The sequence below is a fragment of the Xenopus laevis genome, chromosome 3S (genome assembly GCF_017654675.1).
Source record: "Xenopus laevis strain J_2021 chromosome 3S, Xenopus_laevis_v10.1, whole genome shotgun sequence".
NCBI lineage: Eukaryota > Metazoa > Chordata > Amphibia > Anura > Pipidae > Xenopus > Xenopus laevis.
Window position 1 is genome coordinate 12,785,642 of NC_054376.1, and position 22,227 is coordinate 12,807,868.

At 42.7% G+C, this 22,227-nt stretch overlaps 1 protein-coding gene across 1 annotated transcript; it reads left to right on the forward strand.

Annotated features, from left to right (window-relative positions):
• Positions 1 to 8,599: 8,599 nt before the first annotated feature.
• ppp2ca.S (protein phosphatase 2 catalytic subunit alpha S homeolog) lies at positions 8,600 to 21,115 on the forward strand. Its single transcript, XM_018254911.2, has 7 exons — positions 8,600 to 9,287; positions 13,459 to 13,668; positions 16,494 to 16,667; positions 17,429 to 17,518; positions 18,091 to 18,252; positions 18,393 to 18,511; positions 20,319 to 21,115. The coding sequence occupies exons 1-7, from the start codon at positions 9,186 to 9,188 to the stop codon at positions 20,389 to 20,391; spliced, it is 930 nt and encodes a 309-aa protein (XP_018110400.1). The 5' UTR covers positions 8,600 to 9,185; the 3' UTR covers positions 20,392 to 21,115.
• Positions 21,116 to 22,227: the final 1,112 nt, after the last annotated feature.

The window sequence follows — 22,227 nt, forward strand, 5'->3', positions numbered from 1 at the left end:
ATATTCCAGGCAGCATTTTGCAGGTGCTACGTTTATAGGGGCAGGTGGTATAAGGGATGTAGGCATTGCCCTCCCACCCCCTAACTTGCTTGTCATTCAGACTTATAATTTAGGGAAAGCCAACAGGTATAAGGTGCAGCACATCAGAAATCGCAGGGCCCCATACGAAAAAATGTCCTTGGCCCCCTCGGCTGCGCCCACCACAAGCCCCACCTACAGGTCCGCCCTACCCACCCCACAGGTCCACCCCCCACCACACACTAAAAAAAACAAAAAACATTGGTGGCTATGGTTCCCAAATGTTAATAAAAAATATCAGAGGTCAGGGCCCCCCCCATTGAAAAAAACATTTGTGGTTAGGGCCCCCCATTAAAAAATATTGGTGGCTAGGACCCCACATGGAGAAAATAAATTGGTGGCCAAGGCCCTCCCCTCCATGTTATAAGAAAATTGGTGGCCAGGGCCCCCCTTAAACGTCCATGTAAAAAAACTTGCCCCCCCCAGAAGTTTAAAAAAAATTTGGTGCCCAGGGCCCCACCACACAACAGGGACCACAAAGGGTTACCTTTAGGGGGGCCCTGCCACTTTACACTTACTTCATTAGTGTGGCCCACCTCCTGTCAGTGAGCTGCCAACTACAGAAGGGAGGAGGGGAGAACAGGTGGCTGCATCTTCTTCCAATGACAGCATTTTCTTCCCTTATTGGTCACAGAATTTCAAGTCCTGGTAAAGCTGCATGGTGTTCGGATGAGCTGGAGGAGAAGTTCAAACCTCAGCTATCCAATCCCTGAGCAGCTCAACCGGGACAAACTCAGTGACTAATAAGGGGAAGTAATGGACAGAAGATACCTCCCCTTGTGCTCCCGCCCTGCCTTCCCAAAGTCAGCAGCTCTCAGAAAGCAGGGTGGCCCGGCTAATCAAGAAAGTGCGTCGTGGCTGGGCCCCCCTTACCCTCGGGCCCCCTACAACTCTCCCCCCTGTCCCCCCCTGATGGCTGCCCAGGCAGCATTTTGCAGGTGCTACGTTTATAGGGGCAGGTTGTAGAAAGGATGTAGGCATTCCCCTCCCACCCCCTAACTTGCTTGTCATTGAGACTTGTAAATTAGGGAAATCCAACAAGTATAAGGTGCAGCACAGACTTGGGTTTACTGCCTTTCTATTGCAGGAGTTAAAGGAGAACCAAGCCCTTTATATTAAAATCCCCTACCCTACTTGGCCCCCCCCTCCCTGCTCCCTCCAGACTAGGTGTTACCCTCGGTAAATGCCCCTAACTCTTTACTCACTCCTCATTGCAGATTCAGCACATCGGAGTTCACGGGGGCCATCTTTTTCTCTTTGTTAATCTTAGGGTCTTCTTCCGGCGATTACTTTCGGCGCATGCGCAGTTGTTAAATAAAGAGCAGACTGTTCCAACTACGCATGGGCTGACGCGTCGTTTACTTCACAAAGATTACCGAAGAGAAGAAGATGGCGCCTGTGAACACTGATGTGCTGAATCTGCAAAGAAGGGAAGTGGAGAGTTAGGGGCATTTAACTAGGGTAACACTAAGGCTGGGGAGCAGGGAGGGGGTCTATGTAGGGTAGGTGGGTAGGAAGGGTTGCCACCTTTTTTTAAAAAAAAATATTACCAGCCAGTGGTGGGGGCGGGAACTAAATGGGCGGGCCGTGACGCAAAAAGGGGCAGACCCACGGGGGTCAAGCCGCAAAAGGGGAGGGGCCACATCGTGAGAGGACCAGAAGACGAAGAAAAGGTACATTTCCACCGGAGGGCCAAGGGCTTTTGTTAAGGGTATTACAAATTACCAGGGAAACTTCAAAAGAGGCTGGTACAAGCCTAGGCCCACAAAGTAGTAATTCAGGAGTCAGGTTGTAAAAGAGTTAAAAAAACTTACATTTATTATCCATAATTAAGAAAACAGGCCTGTTTTCTTAATTATGGATAATAAATGTAAGCTTTTTTAACTCTTTTACAACCTGACTCCTGCATTACTACTTCGTGGGCCTAGGCTTGTACCAGCCTCTTTTGAAGTTTTCCTGGTGTCTGACTCCCCTTGCTGAAGGTCTGGGCGTGTGCACCCGGGCCCAATGGTGACAGCGGTGAGCTCATATAGGACATTCTTAAATATAGTAGATACTAGTTAACCAATTTGTTTATTACAAATTACCAGCAGCTACATTGCCAGTAAATTTGTAATATCGGCCCTGGCCCTGGCAGGTGTTTTACCAGCTAGGGCGGTCCACAAAGAAGGGCTCCTCTTTAATATACTACAAAGCTGGTTGAAAAGCTTTCGTTGTTCTTTATGTACAGGGCAGAATTATGCCTGACCATGTTGCACTCGGCACCTTGGTGCGATTTTTAATCCATTACAAGGTAGAGGGTAGAGCAATGCACATTACACTTTTTAGAGATATTAGAGATATTATGGCTCATATACTAACATGACTACAATTGTCTATAGCAATCATTTACTAATTAGTTTTGATTAGTCTATTACCTGTTTTAAAATGGGAGCCAGAGCGGCTGCAATTTGGCAAATAGTAAAATATCACCAATGGGTTCTGACAACCTAAACACATTATATACAGAGAGACGCCATGGGTACCACAACCCTAAGCTCAATACACAGTGATAGGCAGTAGCCAAAAGGCACCCCAAACATATTATACAAGTTCATCATGAAAAGCAGTGGGTAATGTGGTACCCCATCTCAATTGTACAGTAAAAGCCAAAGGATACTGGCACCCCAAATACATTTTATAACATAAGAGGCAGTGGACAGAAGCACCCATTATGTACAGTTAGAAGCTATAGAGAATATTATATACAGTGGGAATCTATATCCACTGGCACAACAACTATATTATATAAAGTAAGAAGCAATGGATACAGGTACCCCAATAATGTTACATATGGTGATACCCAATGGTACACCCTATACAGTAAAATGAGTTGGCATAGGTACGCAAAGCACACTATAATCTGAGGTAATGGGCACTGGCATCCTGAGGGCATTATACACAGTAGTAGTTATTTGTTTCCCTAGCTCTTTATATACTGGCACTGATAGTTATATACTAGACTATAGCCCTATAATGATGCCTATGATTAAGGGGATGTTTCCCGAAAACGCATAAGGTGATGCTGTTACACTAATGTTGCAATAAACCCACTCAAATCTACCCGGAGTGCCGCCTGATTTGCTTATTTGGACCTATATTACAGCCGGGAAGCTGGTCCATATTAAACAGTAAAAGCCGACAGTCATTTGGACTCCAGGAACATTATGCACATTGAATTAGTTCCCTGAATATGTTTAATACAGTTTAAAGCAGCAGTTACTGGTTTCCCTGGCAAATTATATACAGGTTCTAACAGCACACAACATGCAGTCCTATAGTGGTAACTCAACCATATTAAACAATAAAAGCCAGCGATCACTGACACTCCAAACACATTATAGACAGTTAAAGGCAGTTGGCAAAGATCCCCCTATAACACTATACTCTTACAGGCAATGGACACTGGCACCCTGAGGACATTATACTCTTAAACTATTGAAATGGAGTGTGTAAAGGTACACAAACTATGTTGTTTATAGTGTAATGCAGCAAATACTAGTATTCCTAGCACATTATATACAGGTGCTCATAGTATACTACGTAAAACCTAGTGTGGTCAACCACTTTAAAAGGGAAAGCCAACTGACATTGGCAACACCGGTACATTAAAGCAGTGCAAGGCAAATACTCACCCCCTGTTAAAATGCGAGGCAGTGGTAAAGTCATCCTAAGAATATACTGTGAAACCTCATTTTTACATACCATGATTTTAAGCTTTCCCTAATTCTTTACCAGTTTATTATGGCCCCACCAATAAATAATGCATAATGCACTTACTGTAATCCCCAAAATGGGGGATTCTACTGTAATATACAGTAAGAAGCTCATCTCTGCATTTTTACCAGTAGAGTAAAATGTTATATGAGAATGTTTATATAGCAATATACTGCTAGTTTCATCTCCTTACCTTCTGGATCCTCTACTGGACTACTGCTTCTTTTCCTCTTTTTCTTGCTCATCCTTTTTCTTCTTCTTGACAAATCTCCTCCTTTTCTTCTCTCTCACTCCTCCTTTTCTTCTCTCTCACTCCTTCTTTTCTTATCTATCTCTCTCTCACTCCTTCGTCTTTCTTCTGCTAAAAAAAGCTATTTCTTCACTCTGAAATCTCCCAATATCGCTGTATATCTCCAAGACTCCTGCGTCGTCGCTCCTAACTATCTCAAAGTCAGTTGGACAGTGACAGTTGGATCCTCATGGCTTGTGTCTGAGAGGCATGCAGCAGTTGAGCCTGAGAAGCAATTGACAATAGATAGCAAAACTCAGAATGATGATAGAGAATACAGTATAGAATAATGTACTGACATTAGAAAGTCATAACCAGTCAAACATTTAAGGCATTCCACATAATTACTACTATATAAATGAGGGCAGCATTGGAAAACTATTGCAGATGAAATATACTAATCTAAATTCAGTGAATAAGACATTTCGTTGAACATAGTATGTTATTATAGTACTATGGACTCCAATGTCTTTTTATAGATGTAGGCTTACCTAGACTTCTACCCTTCTCCCATCTCAAACATTGTTTGTATAAAACAAACCCCGCAGATCAGTAGATCTCTTCCAAATATCCAGTTATAAGCAGGAGCCCTTGTATCTGCATACCATTTATAGCTCTTCATGGAATGGCGTCATATAAAAGTCTTTAGTGATTTACTTACTGCAATGCAGTTGTGGGCCCACAAGTTTCCCCACAGCCAGTTGAGTGGGAAAACTCTTTCAAAGTATTCGCGTATGTACGTAATATGTACTCCGTGCATTTTTGTAAAGTTGTGCTAGACCCTTCTCTCCAACTTGGGGTAGGCCATCTGTATAGGGTTAAAGGTTTTCTAGATAAATCTGCTCGCACATTCTGCTTGTGTTGATCCATCTTTGTTCCTGCAAGATAATGTCGTACAAAACATAATCTTTTACTCCACTATTTAATACCATAAGCCAGGGGTCCCCAACCCTTTTTACCCATGAGCCACAATCAAATGTAAAAAGAGTTGGGGAGCAACACAAAAATGAAAAGTCCCTGGCGGTGCCAAATAAGTGGCCATTTGGTAGCACCTTTGTGGACTAGCAAACTATAGGAAACTCTACTTGGCAGTATACTTCGTTTTTATGCAATTAAAACTTTCTTCCAAGCCCAAAATTCAAAAATAAGCACCTGCTTTGTGGCCAGTGAGAGCAACATCCAAGGGGTTGGAGAGAAACATGTTGCTCACGAGCTACTGGTTGGGGATCACTGCCATAAGCCTTAAATGTTTTAAAGCTCATACCTGTAATTATCATTCAGGCTTTCTGAGGCCACACCTCCGTCGGCTCGGGGCATGTGAAATCATTGCTGGCAGCGGTGCGGCCTCAGAGAGCATGAATTAACACACCGTGCAGGGTGTTTGTAGCGGCACTGATAGAGAACTGCAATGAGAGCCAGTGAATGGGATGATTTCATATGCCCAGAGCCGGCGGCGGTGCAGCCTCAGAAAGCCTGAATGATGCACTGGTGATGGGAGGACTGGGCACCACAGCTGGAGAGAATCCCCAGGGCTCCAGCGCCCCTCCAGACACTGGCAAAAGAAGGCACACGGGAGAACGTGCAGCCTGCAGGGGGGAGCCGAGCCCAAACCGGTGCCGCTACCTCCTCCTCCTGCGCTGCCGGCACTACTGCTGCTGTTGGACACCTGCTTCACTTGCTCCTGCTGCTACTTATTTTTGGAGTGGCCCGACCAATGGCTAGTTGGTGTTACTGTGCCTCGGACAGCTTAGTGTCCCTTGTTGCTCTTCCCAGCTCCTTCACAGTAGTAGAATATGGGCGATAGAGCAATGGATCATCGCCCTGTCGCCTTTTCTGAAGAGGAGCAGAAGCGGAGTTTCTGTAAGTTATTTCTCAATAAAGGCTTATTTACAAAAAAATTTTTTAAAAAGAAATTTACTGTTACTGGTCCTTTAAGTAAGTAAAGTATGAGGGAACCCTGGCCACTAATGTTTTTTATTAATATGTAGGGGAACCCCGGCCACATGGCAGCTATCAGGGGGGGACAGGGGGGAGAGTTGTAGGGGGCTCGAGGGTAAGGGAGGCCCTGCCACGCCACACTTACTTGATTAGCCGGGCCCCCCATCTTTCTGAGAGCTGCTGACTTCGGGAAGGTATGAACGTTTAAGAGGCCCTGGCCACCAATTTTCTTATAATGTGGGGGTGGGGGCCCTAGCCACCAATTTTGTTTTCTCATGTGGGGTCCTAGCCACCAATATTTTTTAATGGGAGGTCCTTGCCACAAATTTTCTTTATGGGAGCCCTGACCACCAATATCTTTTTTTATTTTTTATTAACATGTGGGAACCCTAGCCACCAAATTTTTTTTGTTTTTTTACTGTGTGGTGGGGGGTGGACCTGTGGGGTGAGCGGACCTGTAGGTGGGGCTTGCGGTGGGCGCAGCCCAGGGGGCCCAGGAAATTTTGTCGTATGGGGCCCTGTGATTTCTGATGGCGGTCCTGCCCGGCCACCAATGTTTTTTTTAACTTGTGGGGGTTGGCCTGGTCACCAATGTTTTTTATTAATATGTAGGGGAAATCCTGGCCACCAATTTTTTTTAACTTGTGGGGGGGGGGCAGGCCACCAAATTTTTTTAACTTGTAGAGGGGGGTCCTGACCACCAATGATTTTTGTTTAATTTGTAGAGGGGAGCCTGGCCACCAATTTTTTTTTTTACACTTTTAGAGGGGGCCCTGGCCACCAATGTTTTTTTTAACACCCTCAAGAAAAGTGGTACACTCTGACACCCCCATCAAGAAAAGTGGTACACTCCGACACCCCTCAAGAAAAGTGGTATGGTCCGACACCTCCATAAAGAAAATTTATATGGTCTGTCTCCCCCTCAAGAAAAATGGTACGGTCCGACACCCCCCTCAAGAAAACTTACGGTCCGACACCTGGCCTGGCATCCCCTCAAGAAAATGGTACTGTCCGACTCCCCCCTCAAGAAAAGTGGTCTGAACCAACAACCCCTCAAGAAAAGTGCTATGGTTCGACACTCCCCAAAGAAAAGTGGTACATCCCTACAGGGATCCCCAACCTTTTGAGCCCGTGAGCAACATTCAGAAGTAAAAGGAGTTGGGGAGCAACACTAGCATGAAAAATCTTCTTGGAGTGTCAAACAAGGGCTGTGATTGGCCATTTGCTAGCCCCTATGTGGATTGTCAACCTACACTGAGGCTCTGTTTGGCAGTGCACCTGGTTTTTATACAACCAAAACTTGCCTCCAAGCCTGGAATTCAAAAATAAGCACCTGCTTTGAGGCCACTGGGAGCAACATCCAAGGGGTTGGAGAGCAACATGTTGCTCACGAGCTACTGGTTGGGGATCACTGCCCTAAAGGAATGTAGAATCTGAAGTTGTGTCCAGGGCACTGAACGATGGAGAAGTTGCGCTAGCATAACTGCGGCAAGCAAAGTGAAGTTGCGCTAGCGTTATTGCGGCAAGCAAAGTGAAGTTGCGCTAGCATTATTGCGGCAAGCAAAGTGAAGTTGCGCTAGCGTTATTGCGGCAAGCAAAGTGAAGTTGCGCTAGCATTAATTCGGCAAGCGAAGCGAAGTTGCGCTAGCGTTGGCTAATTTGCATATCGCGGGAAGTTGAATGGACGTATATGTTGCAGCAAATACATTACATTACACAAGCCCAGGGAACCTTAATAAAATAAAATAAAGTTGTTATATTGCCCTACACATGAACCCAGTGTATAGTTTATGTGCCATATGTTAGGAAATCTAGGGGGGAAGCCGGGTACCCCAGAAAAAAATTACGATCTTTTGCAGCCTATCACCCTAAAAAATGAAAAGTCGCCAGCGTTTTGTGAGACTTAGAAAAATTTTCAACTATTTTTTGAGGAAGTCATATCTTCTCTATTGCACTTCGCCTGGTCTGAGGTGGCGAAGGCAAGTCTGGCGCAAGAGGTAACGTTCAGTTAAATCCGCATCTTAGTGAATTTGCGAAGTAACACTCTTTCACCTGAGCGAAACTTCGTCTGGCGTATGAGTGCGAAGTAGCGCTAGAGTCTATATCCTTCGCTAGTGAAGTTACGCCAGCGACCGTTAGTAAATCTGCAAAGTACCGAAATGATGTCACGCTCGCCAGCGTTAGTCACTTGCCCTTTAGTAAATTTGCCCCTTTGTATTGTTCGGGTTTCACAAGGTTACAAATTGAACCAAAAGTTGAGACCCGAACAGGCCTTAGAAAAAACCCTAGGTGTGTTGCAGTTACGCCACTGCATTTCATTTAGTCACGCTCTGTGGACATCAGGATTTTGTTGCATTATTTTCACATGCAAAACATGTTTCTCTATTTTATGGAATATTAGTCATTTTATATTTAGGTATCTTAGTCTTATTTTGTCACAGAAGTGAAATGAAACATATTTTCTCTAAGGAAATGAAGCCCGCCCCAGAAAAACACCATATGCTCATATTATTAAAATGCTTCACACGCATATTTAGGATAAGAAACGCTTTATTTTATGGAAACCAAAGAATATTACAACAGATAATAAAACAATGCTTATGGCTTCGATTTTGAGCGTGTGGAGGGAGGAGTCGCTTTCCCTCAGCCTCCAAACTATTCTCTCAATATGACTGCACTGGAGTGTTATCCATTGCCACACCCATGATGCGACTAGAAGGTGAGCGCAATTTCCGATTACAAATGTAGGAAGTGACGTACGAAGAAGCAGCAAAGGCCTGGCAATAGATGGAGGTGTGGAGCCATAAAGGAGGGGTTCGTGACGTCACGGCGGCCATTATACCGTACAGTATACTGTGGGATAGAAGGAGTCGCGGCTGTGAAACTACAGCGGACTGACTGGCAACGTTATTCTAATACAACCTCTGCGAACTTAGTATCTCCTGTCAGGCGCTTTAAAGCCCTTTCGTTCGTGGCCGTGTATAGACCGCTTTCCCCTGGGGGGTTCTACATTTTATTCAACTGGCAGCGGCCGACTTGTTGGTTTTTTGACGCCGTTCATTGGCTCTTGGTTCCTCCCGGTGGCTGCCTTCCCTAGGCCGCCGGTCTTTTCCGTAGACGAGCCATGGATGAAAAAGCGTTCACGAAGGAGTTGGATCAGTGGATCGAGCAGCTGAATGAGTGCAAGCAGTTGAGCGAGAGCCAGGTCAAGACTCTGTGCGAGAAGGTATGGTGATCTTAATGGGCGGCTATGGTTGATGTATATGTGACATTATCGAGTTCTAGTGCTCAGTAGACGCTTCCCAACGCGGGGGGAGTCATGCCGGCTTGTGGGAATGGCAGGGACATGGAGCGTACCTAGATGGCTTATGGGGGAACCTTTACATGTTCACATCGTGTCGGGGGAGGTAAATGTATGGCTCAGTGGGCTAAATGTCGGACAGAAGACGCACAAGTGGAAGAAATCTATGTGGAAAGCTTCTTTATGGTCTCGGGCGGCCTGGCAGCTGTTATAGAGCCTTTATTTGTTGCTGTATAAGAAAGAGGGCGCTTCCCTCTGTCAGGAATGCGCTGCTCCATTTAGTCACGTTGAGAGGCTTTGTAGGTCTCCGGCCGCAGAGGTTCATGGCGCCTTTTGTGGATCCTAAGATGGCGGCTGCTCCACCCCCTCCCTCCCCAGGAATGCGCATGCACGGCAGGTCGTGATTGTACTAGTGCGCGCGCCTGTATAGACCTGCTGTGTAGAATGGGGAAGTCTTAGGGTTTCCGGGTTTGGTGAACGCTGTGCTTTACGGCTAAATACAAAACATAGGATGTGATATTGTAAGAGAGAGCCCTAAGTATAATTAACTGTGCTTTTAAACGAGAAACCATCTGCCACGTATTTTCAGCTATTTTAGGCTTTGAATACCTAATTGCTACCTTAACTTGCTTCATTTCGAACTGCCCAGGCCCTTAAAGGAGAAACAAACCCTTAAAGGACCAGTAACATCAATTTTTTTTTTTTTAAAGGAGACATTTTGTGTAAAAAAAAAAAAAAACAGGGCGACGATCCATCGTTCAGCTCTTGGTTTCTCCTCCCTGGCTATCCTATTAGGGAGGCAGGGAGTAGATATTGAGTGCCGCACGATGGATCGCGATGGCCTTTTCTGAAGCTAAAGCGGAGCTTCGGTAAGTTATTTCTTTAATTTCTCTTGGTGGGTTTTTTTTTTTTTGTTTCACTGTATACCAACAATTTTTTTTTTTTTTTAAATGTTGATTTTACTGGTCCTTTAATAAAAAAAAAAACCCCTACCCTACATAGACTCTCCTCCCACCAGCCTAGCTGCTACCCTGCTAAAATGTCCCTAAAGCTGGCCATAGGAGGGGGGGGGAGGCAGGTCTATGTAGGTCTATGTAGGGTGGAGGATTTTCAGGTGCGGATATACCCACGGGTTTGTGGAGTTCCGGGTTGGGTTGCGGGTCTCCTCTAAATTTCTTATCTTATGTAATATTGTCTTTTACTCCTTTTAAAGTTTTACAAAACTTCTTCCTTTCCCTGCCCAACTTCCGTCACTTCTGGTTTGCAGCAACATCACTTCCTGTTTGATGGTGGTCTGAGGGTTGCGAATAAGGCAGTTGTGGGTCGGGTAGCTGATCAAAGTGGATAAATATGCAGGTCTGGGTCTTAGAAATTGGTTCCGTGCAGGACTCTACCTCTGAGTACATGAAGAAAAGGTTCTTTAACACATTTTCTTGATTTTTCATTTTCCCTGATTTCAAGTTTTTTTTTCCTGGTGCCCTAAAAAACCCATAAAATGGGGTTGTATTGTATTAAAGGGGTTGTTTACCTTCACTTTGTTCATTTGGTTTCAGATAGTTTACCAGAAAGTCTTTTTGCAATTACTTTCTATTTGTGATTGTTTTTCTAATACTGAAGTGCAAAGTTAAATTTTTCACCTTCTAAAGCAGGTCTGGGAGGGTACGTGCTTGGCTGACTCTCTTTTTAAATGTTTTAAATTGATACATTTGTTCTCTTCATCCCTGCTGAGCAGAATCCATTTAAAGGAGAAGGAAACCCTGTAGAAAAAAACCCCGCACCCCCCACTCCACGTAGACCCTCCTCCCCCCAGGCTAACTTTCCCTTCTGGGAAATGCCCCATACTTTATACTTACTCCTCGTCGCAGATTCTGGCAGCGGATTTCACGACATCCATCTTAAGGGTCCTCGGTAAACTGACTGGGAGATCGGTATGTCAGTGCATGCGCAGTTGGAGCCGAAATGGACGGAGATTGCCGATCTCCCAGTCAGCTTACAGAGGACCCTTAAGATGGATGTTGTGAAATCCGCTGCCAGAATCTGCGACCAGGAGTAAAGGTGGCCATACACGGGCCGATTAAAAGCTGCCGACAGACCGTGTCGGCAGCTTATTGGCCCGTGTATGGGGCCCCCCCGACGGGATTCACCGATTGAGATCTGGCCGAAAGTCGGCCAGATCTCGATCGGATGGGACAAAAAATCCCATCGGATCGCAGCCGCATCTATTCGTTGATGTGGTCCCGCGATCCGACCACCCGTTAGGCATCGTTAGGATCCGATCGTTTGGCCCTAGGGCCCACGATCGGATCAGCCCGATATTGCCCACCTCAAGGTGGGCATATCGGAGGGAGATCCGCTCGTTTGGCGACATCGTCAAACGAGCGGATCTCTCCATGTATGGCCAACTTAAGTATAAAGTATGGGGCATTCCCCTAGGGGGGGCAGTTAGCCTGGGGGGGGGGAGGGGTCTACGTGGGGTGGGGGGAACGGGGTTTTTTTCTACAGGGTTTCCTTCTCCTTTAAACGGCAATGTGGGATGCTATATACAGGCTGATACACATTAGATCAGTGGTCCCCAACCTTTTTGGGACCGGTGCAAAAGCAAAACTTTTTGCAAGGGGTGTGGTCAGGTGAGTCCAGCGGCAACTTTGCATAAGCTGTGTTCAGTTCAGCGAGACCTGTTAATTGTGGGCTGGGCACAGTGGCCAGTTCAGGAGTGTCCGCAGCCCGAAGTTTGGGACCCCTGTATTAGATAGCTTTAAGAAGGGGTTGGATGGTGTTTAGCAAGTGAGGGAATACAGGGATATGGGAGATAGCTCATAGTACAAGTTGATCCAGGGACTAGTCCCATTGCCATTTTGGAGTCAGGAAGGAATTTTTTTCCCCCTCTGAGGCAAATTGGAGAGGCTTCAGATGGGCTTTCTTGCCTTCCTCTGGATCACCTGGCAGTTAAAAGTTTGAACTTGATGGCCATGACTTTTTTCAACCTAACTTACTATGTATACAGTATAAAGACATCTGGTGGACATAGCGCTGTACACTAGGGGGAGAGGTTGAAAGATTCCTTGTGCTCTGATGTATAATGATCTGTTGTTCCTTGTACTGTACTAGGGCCAGATCTTTCTATTTATAAATCTATGGTATTGTGCTATTTACTGTTTTCCATATGCACACATGGATAATAAGCGCTAAACAACGTTCGGTTACACGTAGTGGCTTGATGTCGCTAGCTCCAGTTAGTACCAATTATTTTCTGGGGTAAGCCAATTATTTACTGCACTGGTAAGTGTTGTGTGCCAGCCATGGTTTTAGCTAGCCACATCTAATAAACCCATCACAGTTGCCTGTTTCTTCAAAAAGTATGAATAAATCTCTTTTTCTATGCTGAAATCCAGCTGTTTAACCGTTCTTCTCTTTCTGCATCATTTGAAATCCTGGCAGGGAAGGAGGGACTAAACACTGATGTTACAAATTGTAACAACTTCTCTACAATTTACAGACTAGTGATGTGCGGGCCGACCCGATACCCGCGGGTTCACCCGCTGGTCGGGCGGGTTCGGGTCAACCTCGCACATGCTCCTTGCGACAGTCGGGTGCGGGTTGAGCTCTTCTCCTGCTCTCCCTGCCTGCCACCTTCAAATTCTGACTTCCAGTTTTATAGCCTTGCGACAGCATGCCACGCCCCTTTTGTGACGACATCACGGGTCTATTAGAGGGCCCCGGAAGCGAGGGTGCGAGCGGGCTGGAGCAGGGTGGCTTAGGGTCGGGTGCGGGTCAGGAAAACCCTGACCCGCACATCACTATTGCAGACAGCATGCAGGAACTACTTAACCCACAATGCATTGCACTGTGATGTTCCTTTCCTTATTGAAATCACGAGTGCAGGGAATTGTGGGGTTTGGAGGATGGAGGCTAAGGACAGATGGCTGCTGATACAAAGTACCAGAAACATCAGAAATAAGCACAGATTTCAAACCCAACTTGGTCTAAAGGGGGCAAATCAGCCGTTTAAATCTGCTTGTGAATGGCCAGTCTTTATGCGCAAAAAAATTAAAAAACAAAATTGTTAAATAGTGATTTTCATTATTTTTTTTTACAGGCAAAGGAAATCTTAACAAAAGAATCCAATGTCCAGGAAGTGAGGTGCCCAGTCACAGTATGTGGAGATGTACATGGGCAATTTCACGATCTTATGGAACTGTTCAGAATTGGAGGCAAATCACCAGATACAAATTATTTGTTTATGGGAGACTACGTTGACAGGGGATATTACTCTGTTGAAACTGTAACGCTGCTTGTTGCACTTAAGGTAAGGGGATTCATTTACTCTGCTAATGAATAGTAAAGGGAAACTATACAATGTTATAACATGGTATTTATTATTATAAGGGGTGCTTCACCTTTGAATTAACTTTTTTTTATCTTATACAATGGCCAATTCTAAGCAACTTTTCAATTTCAGCTTTTTATTTGGCCCCATCAAAAAAAACAAATGCTCTGTAAGGCTACAAATGTATTGTTATGGCTAGTTTTTATGACTCCTCTTTCTATTCAGGCCTCTCCTATTCATATTCCAGACTCTTATTAAAATCTATGCATGGTTTCTAGGATAATATGGACCCTAGCAACTAGATCACTGAACATGCAAACTACAAATATTAAAAAAAAAAAGTAAAACCAATTGTTTTAGAATATCAGTCTACATCATACTAAAATTAAAAGGTTAAAAACCCCTTTAATATGCATTTATAAAGCGCTAACATATTCCTCAGAGCTGTAGAATAAATTGTTGCATAAAATAAACAAACAGATTACATACAAACTTAACTTGTACAAGAGGTAGAGCTGGCCCTGCCAAAACAACTTGGTCATTTTGAATGGCTGTGAATTTTCTGTAACGTCCATTAAAATAATTTTGGCAGATCCTATGCAGGGATGACTACTGTCAAATTGGTTGTTCTGATTTGGTGTGTAGTAGAAAACACAAGGAATAAAAAACAGTTATCAATAAAAAAAAAACAAGCAAACCCTGAAGGGTCTAAGAAAAGCACTTGCAGTAGAAAAAAGCTCCATTAGTAAAAATATGTAATACAGGTATGGTGTCAGGAAACCCCTTATCCAGAAAGCTCAGAATTGGCATATTCCATAGACTCGTTCTAATAAAATAGCTCCAATTTTTAAAAATGATTTCCTTTATATCTATAATAATAAAACGGTAGCTTGTACTTGTTCCAAATGAATAAATAATTAATCCTTATTGCAGGCAAAACCAGCCTATTGCGTTTCTTTAAAATGTAAATTATTTTTAAGTAGCCTAAGGTATGGAAATCCTATTTATGCGCATTCTAGATAACAGGTCTCATACCTATGATCAATATTTTTGGGAAAATAAATTGATAAAAATGTACACAATTTAAATGTAATAAAAATGTATCAAAAATGTATTGGTGTCTTTTAATCTATAAGCATTTTATTGTAAACATAGTAGCCAGCCTATAGATACGTGGCTAGCTGTATAGATAAATCTGTATTTTATTGTGGAGTGTTTGGTGTAATGAATACTTCAATTCCTGTCCTGGTTATAAAGCCATAACTTTTCCTTTCAGTTGTCCATTAAATGTCCCTTTGTACTAAATAGGCAAGGTGGTGCATCATGGGTAAAACTGCAACTGACCCAGAAGTTAAAGGAGAAGGAAGGGCTAAAATTAAGAAATCTTTATCAGAAAGGTCTATATAAATACACCAGTAATCCCTCCATTCTGTATCAAACTTCCTGCCTTCAGCTTAAACCTCCAGGGCTTGAACATGCTCAGTTAACTCTTCTTTCCCTCCCTGCTGTGCTCAGAGCTATGGGAGAGACTTGGGTAGGAAGTGATGTCACACCAAGCTAATATGGCAGCTGCTATCCTAAACAGACAGATTACAGAGCTGTTTACTTGGGTATGGTAAAGCATTCTGCAGAATGAATAGTGTTATAGCTTGCACAATAAACTGCTTCGGTAGCTTTCCTTCTCCTTGCACTGGCACATTTGGAGAATGGGAGCGGTTCAGAAGCATAGCTTTAAGGCCTCATAGATAATAATGTTGAGAGGCAAAAAAAAAAGTTGGAAGAACATGGGCATTATTCTTGGAATACACAACCATCATTGGTAAACGTATGAACTTCACAATACAGTAGAAACCCCATTTTACGTTTTTCAGTGGACCAGGAAAAATTATGTAAAATCCGGGAAATGTGTTAAAGTATTTTTTTTTTCTTCAAGTTCTGAAAGCATATCAGCAGAGGAGTCTGTTTTACTTTGAGATCCGAGATCCAATATTTAGTGTGTTCATAACAAGGGTTAAGCATTGCACTGTTAATGTTACTATGGGGGGCATGTGCAAGACTGTCAGTCACATACACAACCTTAAGCAATAAGTGATTGGTGCAGGACTGTAATATGGGGCAGACTCTGGAATTAACCATTTACAGGCAGAACCATAGCAAAATATACATCTGGTTAGTATTTTAAACCTCTATTTTACAAATAATAACATTCATAGAGGGGAAAAAAAGCAGTTTTTGGGTACTTCATAACATTTTGATGTAAAATCCAGGAAACCGTTACTTATAATCGGGGAAATGCACCCATTGAAATGCATTATAATTTGTTGGGACCACAAATAAAATGCAGGAAAACTTAAAATAGAGGTTTCACTGTAAATGCTGCCTAATTAAAGGATATTTAATTCTAAGCAACTGTTCCTTTATATATCCATTAACATTTTATAATGGTATTTCGTAAATGTTATTGCAATCAAAAAAAATTTTTTGCACTGATGTAGAGAAAGGTAGCCTTACATGTTTCAAAAGCCAAATCCAGCAGACGATAATTGTGGTCTCAAGATAATCATGGTCTCACGATAACGAAAAGATCTTTTAAAAATCTTTACGTCTATGGCCAGCTTAATTCCATGTTGGATGGAATTCTTTCAAGGGGATATGGACAACTGGCTCTCATCTGCTCCTAAATCTAAATTGCTAATGGTGATGTAAGTTTTGGGAAAAAAACTTGTACCTGGGATATTTGTGGAAAATAAACATCCTCTTTATTTCCAATTTATTGCAATAGCCTATTCCATATCCATTTTCAGGTTCGCTATCGGGAACGCATTACAATCCTCCGAGGAAATCATGAAAGTAGACAAATCACACAAGTATATGGATTTTATGATGAATGCTTAAGGAAATATGGAAATGCAAACGTCTGGAAGTATTTCACTGACCTTTTTGACTACCTCCCCTTAACTGCACTGGTAGATGGTCAGGTATGTGTATACATAGCTTTCATTATAAAAGTGGTAAGACTTCCCATTGCATGAATGTGTCCATAATGTATAAATGTGTCCATAATTGGGGCTTGTGCTGAACATTATGGCTTTTTTTGAGCAGTGCACACCAATGGTAGCTGATAGAGAATCTTTCTCTTAATGATATTTGTTTAAAAATATTACAGCAATAGACACTAGCAACCAGCTGCTAAAATTCATCTGGAGAACTGCCGAACAAAAAGTGAAATAAAAAACAAAGAAAACACTTATTCAATGCAAGTGGGAGTATGTAGGGACCTGTTTTTGGGTTCTAACCAATAGCTTAATGATGCATGCTCTGTGTATAACGTGTTATATAAAAAGCATTTTCCAGCAAGTGTCTGACGTACCTGCAGAAAGGGTGCAGTGAAAGACTTTTAAATCCGCCCCCTATAAGATATATTGGATCTAACTGTCAATGAATATCTGACAACCAACTGCTGCAAGAAGACAGAATGAGGAGAAACAGATGCTGAGAGAGGAACATTGAACATAAACTTGATTATTTCAGAAACCGTACAGAATTTTTAATTGATTATATTTAGAAAACCTCTTCAGAATGCTAAAATGTGTTCATTTTAATTTTTTGCTGTAGTTCCCCTTTAAATCTTTAAAGCTTACAGGGTCGTTTGTGGGAACATCAATCTTTTTTTTTTTTTTTTTCGGTAGAAAAACAAAAACAAAACTAAGACTAATGCATTATATTTGTGTCCATCCAGATCTTTTGTTTGCACGGAGGATTGTCTCCTTCTATAGATACACTTGATCATATACGGGCTCTTGATCGCCTTCAAGAAGTTCCACACGAGGTAAAGTTCTGTGTGTACTGTAATATTTTTAAATGGAAACACTTTGTCTGCTGTTCAGCTTACACGGGACGCAAGATTAAATAACTGGTAACTCCAAAAATGAGAGGTTTATTTGAATAAGTGAACCAGTTGCTTCCATCTTTCAGAGTTGACTTAGTGAGTCAGTGATTTTCCTACCCCTGTGATGATTTCAGCCATCTTTGTTTCATGTGCTTTTATGTATGATCCATTTTGACATAAATACATATTTATGATCTGCCACACAAAACCCCTCCATTCTTGTATTATCCCTGGATACATACTGTGCGTAGTTCTCCATGCAGCAGGAATGCTCATGCTCACAGGTTCCAACATTGGGCAGTACAAAAAAAATAAAAAATCAAGATGGCTGCAAATATATCTGCCCAGTTGTAATAAAAAAGTCTGGTGTACATGTGAAAAGTATGAGCAGTAAAATGTAGTGATTCTGGAGGTGGCAGTGGACAACATATTCTAGATTATAATATTTTGATTTGATTCTTGATTGTGACAAACTGTTTTGTGTTTTTTGGGGTTTTTTTCCTCCTCTTAAGGGTCCAATGTGTGACTTGTTATGGTCTGACCCAGATGATCGTGGCGGTTGGGGCATATCACCTCGAGGTGCAGGTTATACATTTGGCCAGGATATATCTGAAACATTCAACCATGCTAATGGCCTTACTTTGGTTTCGAGGGCCCATCAGCTAGTGATGGAAGTAAGTAATCTGATATACAGTTTAATTGTGTGTGTCTTAATGTGAAATATTTTCTTCTGGTTTATTTAAGTTTGAATAAAAAAATCACACTGAAAACTGTTGTGAAGTTTAACTTTTTTTTCTCTCCTCTCCCTTATTAGGGATACAATTGGTGCCATGATCGGAATGTAGTAACCATTTTTAGTGCTCCAAATTATTGTTACCGCTGTGGCAACCAAGCTGCAATAATGGAACTTGACGACACACTAAAATATTCATTGTAAGTATTAATTTTTCCTTTTTATTGGTTTTGTAGCTCTAAAATAGTATACAGCTCTTTGCACAAAGATTCTCTTTACCCCAGTAAGGGTAAGGCTAGACCAGGAGATTCGGGGAGGTTTTGTTGCCTGGCAGCGATCTATTTTCAATAGTCTCACAAAGTTGCCTCAGTGAGGCAACTTTGGGCAACTATAGAAAATGCATCGCCGCGTGTGCATTAGCGCAGGCGATTTTGCTCTGTAGCTTATGGGGAAAAAACGCTGAGGCAGTTAGGGGAGATAGTCGCGCAAAAGACATGGCGATTATTTGCCAGGCGACACAACCTCCCTGAATCTCCTCGTCTGGCCTTACCCTAAAGCTTACAGATCTCCACATGGAGTATGCATGGTTACACTATAGAAACAATTATATTCTTATAGTTGCACCTTTCTTATGGACAACCAGAACTATAACTAAGATTTCTAAATTACACTGATTCACTCTACAATATAAAAAGTAATTCCTGAACCAGCAAGTGTACTTTAGGATGGAACTGCTTTCTGGCAGGCTGTTGTTTCTCCTACTCTATGTAACTGAATGTGTCTCAGTGGGACCTGGATTTTACTATTGAGTGCTGTTCTTAGATCTACCAGGCAGCTGTTATCTTGTGTTAGGGAGCTGCTATCTGGTTACCTTCCCATTGTTCTGTTGTTAGGCTGCTGGGGGGGGGGGGAAGGAGAGGGTGATATCACTCAAACTTACAGTACAGCAGTAAAGAGTGACTGAAGTTTATCAGAGCACAAGTCACCTGACTGGGGGCAGCTGGGAAACTGACAATATGTCTAGCCCCATGTCAGATTTCAAAATTAAATATAAAAAAAATCTGTTTGCTCTTTGGAGAAATGAAATTCAGTGCAGAATTCTGGAGCAGCAACACTGTTGATGCATTTTGAAAAAAACACGACGGTATCACTTTAAAAAGCAAAACATTGGCAGCTGTTTGTTTAAAATACACCTGTTTGAAATCCATGTTCCATCTTCCACAACGGCTTGATTTAAGACTGCTAAATTTCTGGTCCTGTTTCCGCATAATCAGACCCCCCCCCCCCGAATAAGCTGTAGCGCTATATTTTTTTAAAGGGGAACCATCATGAAAATATTTTTTACTATTGCATGCATGTAATCAAACAAAGCAACTTTGTAATTATGGATTAAAAAAAAAAAAAAATGTCCTACTGGAAGCCAATAAAGCTTGTAAAAGGCTTTTGGAGCTATTTTGATTTCTTCCTCTTCGAGAAACGTACGTTTGTAGGGAAAAGTAGGGCAGGTTGTACACTGTTCTTTTAGGGTAGGACTATACAGACGTTTTCGGCGCGATCCGACGCACTGGGACAAGTCCGATTGGCAGAAATAAGGTAAAAGATAGAAATGTCGGATGAAGAAGAAATGTTAATCCGACGCGACAGCAGACGCAGCGTCTGCATCTGACAATCGTGTTGCGTCAGATCAATCCGACATTTGTAGCTTTTACCTTATTTCCGTTGCATGCGACTTGCCACAGGCGTTTTGTAAAAGATCTAAATGTCAGGTGAAGTCGCAGCATTAATGCGACACGACTGTCTGATGCAGCGTCTGCATCCGACAGTGGTGTTGCGTTGGATCAACGCTGCTACTACATCCAACGTTTCTATCTTTTACCATATTTCCGTTGCATGAGGCTTGTTGCAGGCGTTTTGTTGCGGCACATTGGATCGCGACGAAAACGTCCTTGTAGTCCTACCCTTATACTGTTTTTCTGTTTTTACCATATATATATTTTTTTTTTTCAGCTTGCAGTTTGACCCGGCACCACGCAGGGGAGAGCCACATGTGACCCGTCGCACACCCGACTACTTCCTGTAAACAGAATTTTACTCTTGTACAGTATTGCTACCAGCAGGACTTTGTCATGAGAACTCCGAAGAGAAGCAGTAACTTCAAATTCAGGGGAGCGTCGTCACTTATGTACTCTTAAATGATGGACCAAAAGATGTGCCATAAAAGCCTCTTGTTTCAACAGCCGTGACCACCTTTAAAGACCCTGTCCTTTGCATGCTGAAGTGGCAATGTCTGTCAAAGAGAAAAATCTGTTTCCTGGCATAGCACTACTTGTAGTATATTTGCATTCTCGGAGAGACTGCAATCGCTAAAACATTAACAACTCATGAATACGGTAACTGCAGTTAGCTATAGCTCTACCCGGCATGAATATAGATAAGATAGAAGCAGTCGGATTAAACCCTTTGTGTGCTGCAGGGGAGGCAACAGCATTCTGTTGGCTTCTCTGATGTGAGGGGATACGAGGACCTTTTTAATCAGAGTACCAAGGGCCGTGCTGCCTTTATTGTGACTTCAGATATGTTTATTTTCAGGGAATACAATTTAATTTAAATTTCCATATGCGCTTAAGGTTTTTGGGGGTTTTTTTTCACCCTTTTTCCTAGTCTGCAACTGTTTTGTTTTCTGTAGTTTATAACAAATACATCTGTGCCAGAACATCTTCTGTTAGACTTTGCTGCTGGGTAATGCAGCAGTATCCTTCCCCCCCCCCCATAATAAACTTGTGAACAAAGTCCTTCTAAATAAACTAATTCTTCTTTCTTTCATTAATATTGGTTAGGTGTTGGCGGTGGTGGGCAAGGAACTGGGCACTGTTAGTATATTCAGTTCATTGACTATGACTGCAAGCAAGTTTTAGTCTTGTGCTCGATCATCTACCTACCCCATCCCTAACAAAAAGAAACTGACAGTTTTTCCCATTTTAATCATGCTGCCTTTATGAAGACATTGAGATGAGAAAATGTAAGCCGTGGCCTTGTATGGCATTTCCCTTAAAGGAAAAGTAAATCCTAAAAATGACATATTTTATGAATATACTGAACTTAATGCACCAGCCTCAAGTTTCAGCTTGCCAGTAGCAGCAATGATCCAGAACTTCAAACTTGTCACAGGGGGTCACCATCTTGTAAACTGTCTGTGACACTCACATGCTCAGTGGGCTCTGAGCAGCTGTTGAGAAGCTAAGCTTAGGGCTCGTCACTAATTATCCATCAGAAAATGAGGTTGTCTGTAATATAAGCTGATGCTACAGGGCTGATTATTAAATTCTGATGCTAATTGCACTGGTTTCTATGCTGCCATGTAGTAATTATCTGTATTAATTACTAATCAGTCTTATATTGTGACATTTTCTATTCTATGTGTACTGTATATTGTGAGTGGCTCCCTAAGCTCAGTAAGTGACAGCAGCACAGAGCATGTGCAGTGAATCAGCAGAAAAGAAGATGGGGAGCTACTGGGGCATCTTTGGAGACACAGATCTTCCCTGCTAAAGGGCTGTGGTTGCCTTGGGCTGGCACAGAAGCACAAAACATCATGTACAACATTTCTAGCTACTTCTTTAGTTTAACTTCCCTTGTCCTTTAAAGGAGAAACAAACCCCTTATTTGAAAAAACCCTCTCCTCTCCCCCCAGCCTAGCTGCTACCCCGGGCAATTGCCCCTAACTTTTTACTTACCCCTTGGTGCAGATTCAGGGATCGGATTTCATGGCAGCCATCTTCCAGGTCTTCGTGTCTTCCAGCACTTCTGCAATTTCCCTCAATTTGGACGCATGCGCAGTTGTCGTGAACTGGGAAATTGCTCCAACTGCCCATATGCCACCACGCCGGTCTCGTCAGATTACCGAAGACCTGGAAGA